Genomic DNA, 10,260 nt, shown 5'->3' on the forward strand with positions numbered 1-10,260 from the left:
GAAAGAAATGAATTGTAGCTGGTGCTGGTGGCTCACGCCTGTAGTCCTAGCTACTCAGGAGGCTGAGATCTGAGGATCACTGTTCAGAGCCAGCTTGGGCAGGAAAGTCCATGAGACTCTTATTTCCAATTAACCACCAGAAAACCAGAAGTGGAGCTGTGGCTCAAAGTAGTAGAACACGAGCCTTGAGCAAAAAATTTCAGGGACAGTGCCTGAGCCCTGAGTTCAAGCCCATAGCCGACCAAAAAAAAAAAAAAAAAATTGCAAACATATTTCATTGGATGAGTAGAAAACAGTCACGATGGAGGGCAGTTTGGCAGTATGTAGTAGGTCTGCTTCACAGACCTAAAAAAATTGGAAACAAGTGAGAAAGTACAATAAGGGATTAATACATTGATAGAAAAAGCAATACTATGTAGATCTTAAATCACATAAAATATATATATATATATTTTTTTAAATGGTACCTTCTTTCCTTTTTATTTATTTATTTATTTATTTTGGCCAGTCCTGGGCCTTGGACTCAGGGCCTGAGCACTGTCCCTGGCTTCTTCCCGCTCAAGGCTAGCACCCTGCCACTTGAGCCACAGCGCCGCTTCTGGCTGTTTTCTGTATATGTGGTGCTGGGGAATCGAACCTAGGGCCTCGTGTATCCGAGGCAGGCACTCTTGCCACTAGGCTATATCCCCAGCCCCCTTAAATCATATAAAATATATTTAGTGCATAAGAAACTATACTTTATTAAGAAAAATGTTATTGATAATAACTATGCATAATATCCTTCCTTAAGATATTACCAAAAATTAGTTGTGTGTGGTATATAAAGTGTCTACAGTTATTATTTCTGGGTAGTGAGATTATGGAGATTTTTTTCTTTTTGCATGCCTAAACTTTGTACAGCCAACATAAAGCTTTTTGTTTTATTTATTTATTGTCAGTTGTGGGGCTTGCACTCTGGGCCTGGGTGCTGTCCCTGAGCTCTTCAGCTCAAGGCTAGTGCTCTACTACTTGAGCCACACTGCCACTTCCGGTTTTCTGGTGGTTACTTGGAGATAAGAGTCTCATGGACTTTCCTGCCCTGGGCTGGCTTTGAGCCATGATCCTTAGATCTCAGCCTCCTGAGTAACTAGGATTACAGCACTCAGTATATAGTTGTTGTTGTTGTTTTAATAAAAAGGAAAATTATCTTAATGGCAAAAGGAGCAAGAGTAGAAGATCTGATGCACAGCTAGGTGACATGCAATGGAAGCCATGCTGGGATGCAAGGTGGAGCAGCTTTCCTGGCCGAGCCCAACCTCTGGTCAGCATTGTGACTCAGCCAGCCATCACACCCCCTCAGCAGCACTAAGGACATGGAGATAATATGAAAGCTACAGCACAGACTGTAACTTGTTGCTGATACTGTTGCTTTTCAGAACCTCTAGGAAACAAAAGTAAGTGGTAGGACCAGGTGAATGGCTAGAAGTGGGGCTATGTGGAGAAAGAGAAGGTCAAATGTTTGGGGACTCAGACCCCTCCCACCCACCATGGTCCCCAGCCCCATGATTTCTCCCCCTTGTGTGGGGCAGGTCTGCACCCTGACCAAGGAAGACAATCGCTGCGTGGGCCAGATTCCTGAGGATGAGCAGCTCCATGTGCTCCCACTCTACAAGATGGCCAACACGGATGAGTTTGGCAGTGAGGAGAACCAGAATGCCAAGGTGAGCAGTGGGGCCATCCAGGTGCTCACGGCCTTCCCTCGCGAGGTCCGGCGCCTGCCAGAGCCTGCCAAGTCATGCCGCCAGCGGCAGCTGGAAGCCAGGAAGGCAGCAGCCGAGAAGAAGAAGATTCAGAAGGAGAAACTGAGCACCCCTGAGAAGATCAAGCAGGAGGCACTGGAGCTGGCTGGGGTCCCCACCGACCCAGGTGTGTAGAGAGAACACAACCAAGACAGGCATGGGTCAGATCTTCCAGGGGTCTTACCTCGTCTATCCCTCCTTCCTGCACCATGCTGGCTCCTCAGGCAGAAAATCCCGTGGCCCCTGAGCCATTGTCAGAAAGGTACCTGATAGGGCCTGGTGTGGTGGCACACTCCTGAAAACACCCAACTCTTGGGAAGTCGAAATGAGAAGATCATAGTTTCAGAACAGTCTGGAGAAAAATGTTAGGGAGACCCTATCTTAACCAATAAGCCAGGCACTGTGGTTCATGCCTGGGAGCCATAGATAATAGCACTGTAATTCATGGCTGGGCCTGATCAAAATATGAGACATTATCTAAAAAAGCATAAAGGATTGGGGTGCATGGTTCAAATGGCAAAGTGTCTAGTAAGCATGAAGCCCTGAGTTCAAACCCCCTAGTACCACAAAAGGAAAAGGAAAAAAGGCAACTAATGGAACCACATGGGCAAGTGAACACAAAACTGACTGGTTATCTTCAGGGAGCGAGCATTTGGATTCCCGTCCAGTGTGCTCACACACCCTCTTCATCTGGGGAATGCAGCATTACCCCAGGCCCAGGGAGGACAGCCAGGTTGTAGTCAGCCATCATAATTTCTCCTCACCAGCATATAGAGAAGGAGAATGTTTCCATGAAAACAGTTTAATGAAGAGAGGTAATACTGCAAACACCACATGAACTGCACAAGGCACCCCCAGGACTGGGGCATGAGCTTAGGGGTACCTAGGGAAGATCGCAGGCTCAGTTTGGGCTCCCTCAGCACTCCCCATCCTGCCTCTCCTGACAAGGCCTATCTCAAGGACAGAGGGAGATTGCATCCCCAGCCCTCTGCCTCACACCTTGCCTTCTGCTTTTCCAGGCCTGTCTCTGAAGGGTGGGTTGTCCCAGCAAAGCCTGAAGCCCTCTCTGAAGGTGGAGCCACAGAACCACTTCAGCTCTTTCAAGTACAGCAGCAACTCGGTGGTGGAGAGCTACTCGGTGCTGGGCAGCTGCCGGCCCTCAGATCCCTACAGCATGAGCAGTGTGTACTCCTACCACTCCCATTACGCCCAGCCCGGCCTGGCCTCTGTCAACGGCTTCCATGCCAAGTACGCTCTTCCCTCCTTCAGCTACTATGGCTTTCCATCCAGCAACCCCGTCTTTCCCTCCCAGTTCCTTGGTCCTGGTGCCTGGGGACATGGTGGGAGCAATGGCAGTTTTGAAAAGAAGCCAGACCTCCATGCTCTGCACAACAGCCTGAGCCCAGCCTACGGTGGTGCTGAGTTTGCCGAGCTGCCTGGCCAGGCTGTTACCGCAGATACCCACCACCCTGCTCCTCACCACCAGCAGCCTGCTTACCCAGGCCCCAAGGAATATCTACTTCCCAAGGCTCCCCAGATCCACCCAGCATCCAGAGACCCTTCTCCCTTTGCTCAAAGCTCCAACTGCTATAACAGATCCATCAAGCAAGAGCCAGTAGACTCACTGGCTCAGGCTGAATGCATACCCAGAGACTCTGGCAAGATGGGCAAAACACCTCTGCCCGAAGCATCTCAGAATGGGGGGTCCAATCACCTGTGGGGGCAGTACTCAGGAGGCTCAAGCATGTCGCCCAAGAGGACTAACAGTGTCGGTGGCAGCTGGGGTATGTTCTCTCGAGGGGAGAGCCCTGCCATTGGATCTGACAAGCTTAATTCTTTTGGGGCTAGCTGCCTGACTCCATCCCACTTCCCAGATGGCCAGTGGGGGTTGTTCCCAGGGGAGGGGCAGCAGTCAGCCCCCCATCCTGGAGGACGGCTACGAGGCAAAACATGGAGCCCCTGCAAGTTTGGGAACAGCTCCTCAGCCTTGGCTGGGCCCGGTCTGACTGAGAAGCCATGGGGAATTGGGGCAGTGGATTTCAACTCTGCCCTGAAAGGAGGTCCTGGGCTCCAAGACAAGTTGTGGAGCCCCATGAAAGGGGACGAGGGGAGGATTCCCACCTCCAGCTCGAGCCAACTCGACAAAGCCTGGCAGGCATTCGGTATGCCCCTGGGCTCCAGTGAGAAGCTATTTGGGGCCCTAAAGTCAGAGGAGAAGCTGTGGGATCCCTTTAGCCTGGAGGAGGGGACAGCTGAGGAGCCCCCCAGCAAAGGGGTGGTGAAGGAGGAGAAGGGCGGCCCAGTGGTGGAGGAGGAAGAAGAGGAGCTGTGGTCAGACAGTGAACACAACTTCCTGGACGAGAACATCGGTGGTGTGGCCGTGGCCCCCGCCCATGGCTCCATCCTCATTGAGTGTGCCCGGCGGGAGCTGCATGCCACCACACCACTCAAGAAGCCCAACCGCTTCCATCCCACCCGCATCTCGCTGGTCTTCTACCAGCACAAGAACCTCAACCAGCCCAACCACGGGCTGGCCCTCTGGGAGGCGAAGATGAAGCAGCTGGCAGAGCGGGCGCGGGCACGGCAGGAGGAGGCTGCAAGGCTGGGCCTGGGCCAACAGGAGGCCAAGCTGTACGGGAAGAAGCGCAAGTGGGGGGGCGCCATGGCTGCCGAGTCCCAGCACAAGGAGAAGAGGGCTGTCCCCACCCGGCAGGCACTGGCCATGCCCACAGACTCGGCGGTCACCGTGTCCTCTTATGCCTACACAAAGGTCACTGGCCCCTATAGCCGCTGGATCTAGGTGCCGGGAGCCAGCGTACCTCAGCGTCGGGCCCCGCCCGAGCTGCCTCTGTGGTGCTTTTGCCCTCACACTGGGGGCGGGTTGGGGGTGCAGAAGTCTTTCTATATCTACATATATGGATATACCTATCATATATATGTATTTATGGTCCAAACCTCAGAACTGACCCGCCCCTCCCTTTCCTACTTCCCCAGCACTTTGAAGAAGAAACTACGGCTGTCGGGTGATTTTTTTTTTTTTGTGATCTTAATATTTATATCTCCATGTTTTATTTTTCCCCTTATTTGAGGGGCTGTTTTTCCCTTTGTTTTTAAAACTCTATCCTTGTATATCACAATAATGGAAAGAAAGTTTATAGTGTCCTTTCACAAAGGAGTGGTTTTAAATTCCATTTAAAATGTATATTTATTGGGTTTTTTTTAAAGCGACAATAGTAATGGTATTGGCTAGACAGGAGTGGCCAGCCGTGCTGCGGCCAAGCAGTGCAGCCTCCTGGGAGCCAACGGGTTCTCAGCCATCTGCCCCTCCGAGCCAAGGGCAGCGGGTCGCTCCGGTCCATCCGTCCCTTCCTGTGCACAGGGACTGCTCTGGACAGCCTCTGTCTTCTCTGTAGGGTGGGAAAAGCTATACACAAACATCCGGGGACCCCTTCCAGTTGGCAGTGGGCCAGACCCGAGGTCTGGCCAGAGATGCTGGTGTAGATCTCCCCAGAAACCAAATTGGAAGTAGACGGCTTCAAGCTTGCTAGTCTCCACACTGAATCCTCTCTGTCCGTTATTTATCAAGTACATGATGTTCTGGTTCGCTAGACGCACCTGGAGCCGGATAGAGCCAAGGCTCCTGGGAGCCCTTTCCACCACGCTGATAAGCCAATGAAAACTGGGCTGAAGGATCTTAGTGGCAGTTTTTAAAAATCGCCCCACAGTTAATGCTGATACTGAAAAAGGGCTACTGTATTTTTAAAAACAAGAAGTTGAACCCAAGCTGTGAAGAGCCAGCCAGGCTCCATGGCTCTGTGCTTGGTGCTGTGCTGTGGCGGGGAGCCTGGTGCTGTAAGTATTGTGCTGGAACTTTCTTGACTCTTTGGTCAAGAGTCTGCGGGAGCTCAGCGAGCCAGTGTAACAACAGTTAACACATCTGTCCTTATTCCTAGATCTCCACATCGGACAATGGTGCATGCCTCCCTGGCCCCCCCACCTTGTTCTCATGTGGGGAGGGGCCTATACTTAATTTAAAAGTGCAAGAATCAAACATTTTCAACAGGTTGCTATGATTTTTCTTCCTTCATTGGTGCCAGTTCTCCACTGGATCATTTTTCTTTCTTCTCTTTCCTCCCCTCTCCACCCCATGTAACACACCCATTCTAAAATTCTGGTGCATTTGTTTAGTCCTTTGATGAGAATGTGGTGCTTAATTTTTGTGACATTGTCAGAGAGGTTGTTGAGCCTGTCTGGTAGAAGCAACATTCATTCACAGCAAGTCAGACTTCCTGGAGTGTTTGCTTTCCTGTGGTATTCACAGAAAAGATAGCAAGCTACCCATATGGATATGTGTGGTGAGTGGGGAGCTTCGTGAGACACACAGAGGGGGACATGGCCACCCAGTGAGTGACAGCCAAGCCCTGAGGGGGAAAAATCAGGTATTTATTAAGCAGTTTAATTCAGATGTGGGTCTTCATGAATCAAGTTTAACAATCAGATGGCAATGCTAACGGCGAGTTCCTGAGCTTCCAGGTGCCTTGTGTCCGAGCTGAGAGCCGCCACGTGGGGGCTACTAGAAGCTTTGGGGGCCCTGGCGGAGAGCCTCTATAAGATGTCCTGAGCATTCATGTGGTCTGGTTTTAACTGTAAATAGTGAAAGATTTTTTTAAGCACTTTTGCCTAGATTTAAACAGCAACTTGGGGGAAAAATACATTTTAACATGTAATTGTGGGAGAAATTGTAAATAGTAGCTAAATATTTAACGTGCTTTGTCTATCCTCCACTTTTACCATATTCTGTAAAGTTGCATTTATTTTACAGGACAAAAATGAAATATTATTGCTTTTGAAATAAATACCCAAGAACTTATCAGGATTTAGATTTATTCAGAACTCAGATTTATAGGAAAACCTCTGACCTTCAATTTGACAAGCGAAAGGAGGCAGAGTCTTTAAGAAGCATGCTGATTTTCTAGTTTTGAGGAAAAGTTGGGTCCTTTAAATGCTATTTTGCTTATCGCATCAGTACTTTTACGCAGGTCTCATTTGACTCCTTGCTTAGGTAGATGCGGGGGTGCCTTGAAAACTTCATTTTAAATGATCTTAAGCAAGAAATATGCTATTTTGCAAAACATTTGGCGAATGTGACCGTCTGTATGGCTCGTGGAAGCCCCAGGCTGGCTGTTGGTTTGGAAGGTCCTGAGTGTAGCCCAGGTGATTCTGATACGGCATGTGTGAGTCTCTCTGACGTGTGTTCCATATACTCTTTCTCTTGTCACCCTTCGGTAGCAAAGCCATTAGATGAAAGAAACCAATACAAGCTAAGAAGCATGGGACGTGTGTCGCCTGGCCACACAGCTTTTGTTCACAAGCTCTAAGCCAGGAAACAGGCTGTGTCAAGGCCAGACGAGGCGAGGGAGAGGCAGTCTGAGTTGGATATTCCCAATCCCCACCCCCACCCCCACCCCCCAGAGAGCACTGTTCCAGAGTTCGGGGGTGCTGTGGCCATGCTAGTGCCCATGCCGACTTTCACACACTACATGTATAACCTACCTCAAATCTCAGTCATTGAAATGAGCATGCTTTAGACGTATAGTGAAGAAGTAACTATGCACAGCTCTTTAGCCCCTCCCCTTGCTGCTGAAGGCTTCTTAAAAAGAAAAATCAAATTTTTATTTTTTACTGGCACTAATCATTTTTTAAGCCCTTAAGGTGATTGACAGACATTTTTATCATGAGAAGAAAAGTGAAAGCCATTGCAACTAAAGAACCTAACAGCATGACCAAGTTTTAAGAGTACTATGTCATCAGAAAACGATAGTCTTCTAGTCATCCCCCCAAGGTGCCCCAATCCCAGACCCCATCTACTCGCAGTGCAGATGTCTGCTTTGTTTTTTCCTTTTTTTGTTGTTTTTTGTTTTTTGTTTTCCCTGCTTGTTGCACACCAGGGAAGTACTTGCAAAGTTCAATGTAAGAGACTTTTAAAAAGTAAAAACCTTGCAGCAGGTTCTCACAAAATAACTGGTGCTAGCTTAAGAAACTGTCTTACCATCAGAAAGCTCCACTAAGGGTGTGTTGCATAGATCCGGGGGAAGAGGATTGTTTTCAGGTCTGGTTCTCAACAGGGCCTAAGTTCCCCACACCCAATCTCCTGGGTGCTACTTTGCCTTCTAACTGAGATGACAGTGGTGTGCATGGAAAGCGATTCTCCCGGCCCCTCTGGCCCTCCCATCTGCCTCCTGGAATCAGTAGTTTGCAGAGCAAGAGATTGTTTTTTTTTTTTTAAGTGCAGAAGCAAGGAAGGAAGTAGCAAGAGTTCCGTTGCTTTGTATCAGACAGCAATAGATGCACGAGGATGGTTGCAATCCAATGTCAATGAAAGAAATCCAGCCAGACTTTGTTCTTGAAGTTTAATTCTTCAAGATCTCACACCAAGGAAAAGGTGGTGGGAAACAGATATCCCTGACGTGCCTCAACCAGTATCTTTCCTTTTGTTACTGAAATGTGTTTTATGGACTAGGAAGCATTTTTATGAATTGAAATAGTCTAAATAAAATGGTGCTATGGTGTTTTAATGTGACTGTCCCTGATCCTGTCTCGCTGAGGTGCTATCAATGTTCTGAAACCACAACCAACCAAAAATAAGGTGGGCTCCAGTCTCTCTCCGCTTTTTATTTCCCTCCCCCCTCCTCTTTTGGTGCTGTCTTCTTAGACCTCTGTTTACCATGCTATAATCTGCTCTGAAGAGGTTTTTGCTTTGGTTTGGTTTATTGTTTTGGTTTGTTGTTCTTACCTTGGTGGCCAAAGAAAGGCAAGAAAGCAAGTCACTCCATCAGGGGGCAGTGAGGAGCAGGCGCTGTGATGTACCCGCCTTTAGGGGCCACATGAGAGAGGGCCTGGGGGGATGCCTTAGAAGAAGGGGATTCAGGTACTCCTGCCTCTTCTAGCTTGGTGGGCATCCTCCTGTGGCCCAGGGTGCTAAGCAGATGATCTTGGAGCCCCGAGTGGGGACCCTGAGGGTCCAGAGAGAACTCCTTCCTCATCAGGCACTGGGACGGTGGCAGACAAGGGGCTTGCGCCATAGCCTTTGGCCAGCACAGCTTCGCCTGTTCTTTGGCAGCTCCTTGAATTCAGACTGGAGGTATAGCGCCTTTGTCCTTTGGTGCCACTGAGGCTGCTTTTTTAGTTGGTGCTAAATTTCTCCTTGGGTCCACAGAAGTTGGGTGTTTTAAGAACACAACAGGAAGCTCCACTTTTGCATAATCCACTGTCACAATTTTTTTTAAATACCTCAAAAACAGGACATTGTGACAACTTCAGTAGGTTCTCTGAGCATCTGATACCTGCAGGTTATCCATTTGATGGCATACTTGACCTTGACAAACCTGAGGTCATTTTGGTTTTCATTCTTCAACAGTTACAATGGCAAAATGCCAAAAGGAAAGAGCGTGGTTGACTGTATTTTATTCTCCTTAAGTTTTCTTGCTTTTGAATAAAATGTGAATTCCCTATGTCTATCTCATTGAGCTTTGTCATCATGGCTGTCATTTCAAATGACTTCCCCTCAACACCTAGTTTTATTTGCCAGCTGCATATGCTGCTGTCCACGGCCACCTTCAACATACCCTGGACCAAAAGAACGTTTTTGAGGTGCATCCCCCTGTACAGGCTCCTGAGCCCTACATCCTCATATGCATAGTTGTTTCCATGAGTGCAACCTTTCTGGCTCACCTAGCCCTTCCTCCTGCAGTGCTGCCGGCAAAGGCCAAGCAATAGGCTTCTCCCCTGAGCAAAGACCTCGGCGGCCGTGCTGGGTCTGAAGCTGATTTGTGCCTAAGAATCAGCACACTATTTGGCCTGGTCCTCACTTGCTTCTATTCTGATATCAGGGACGCTTTTTATATTGTTCATGCTCTTCTCATTTTGACTACCATCACTTAGGGGACTCATCACTCTTCACATAATACCAATTGGCTTGATTGGACATCTCAAATTTTCTTGGTTCTAGTTAGTATCTTTTTCTTTTGGGGGAAAGGAGGGGGGAGAAAAAATGGAGTGGTGTCATTTTTTTTTCATGTATTTAAAGAAACAAGGACTAGTTGTCTCGTGGCATTTTAATGCATTAGACTTACTCTAGAACCCTTGTAGCTTTCGGATGTGGTTTATTTCTTATCTGTTTGAATTCCTGTTTGGTTACTTGGCTTCCAATGGAGGTGAACTTAACAACCATACTTGAATATTCCGTCTTGACTTTGTAAACTGTGGCTACTTGAAATGAAGTTTTATCTGGGGTTGATGGATGAATGGTAGATTTTTTGCAATGTCTCAAGGCAATAGGATGTGTATTATTAAACTGTAGATATTCTTAGTACAGTAAATTTATGCTGATAATTTTATTTTGTATAATTTTTACCTTTTTGTTAATATTTTTCCTTCCACTTTATTGGTTTGCCTCCTGAGCTACCCTTCCTTATCCTTCCTT

The 10,260-nt window shown here is 48.0% G+C and overlaps 1 protein-coding gene across 5 annotated transcripts in view; it reads left to right on the plus strand.

Moving 5' to 3' along the window:
• Nucleotides 1-7,233, plus strand: part of Tet3 (tet methylcytosine dioxygenase 3) — a 111,236-nt gene extending 104,003 nt beyond the window's left edge. For 4 of the 5 annotated variants that reach the window (XM_048352763.1, XM_048352764.1, XM_048352765.1 and 1 more), the window contains 2 exons: nt 1,569-1,905; nt 2,798-7,233. In XM_048352763.1, coding sequence (XP_048208720.1) covers nt 1,569-1,905; nt 2,798-4,578 — 2,118 coding nt within the window. In that variant the 3' untranslated portion in view covers nt 4,579-7,233. The remainder of the gene's footprint in view (nt 1-1,568; nt 1,906-2,797) is intronic. The other variant, XR_007211877.1, reaches the window with a different exon arrangement.
• Nucleotides 7,234-10,260: the final 3,027 nt, after the last annotated feature.

The sequence above is a fragment of the Perognathus longimembris genome, chromosome 8 (assembly GCF_023159225.1).
Source record: "Perognathus longimembris pacificus isolate PPM17 chromosome 8, ASM2315922v1, whole genome shotgun sequence".
Taxonomy (NCBI): Eukaryota; Metazoa; Chordata; class Mammalia; order Rodentia; family Heteromyidae; genus Perognathus; species Perognathus longimembris.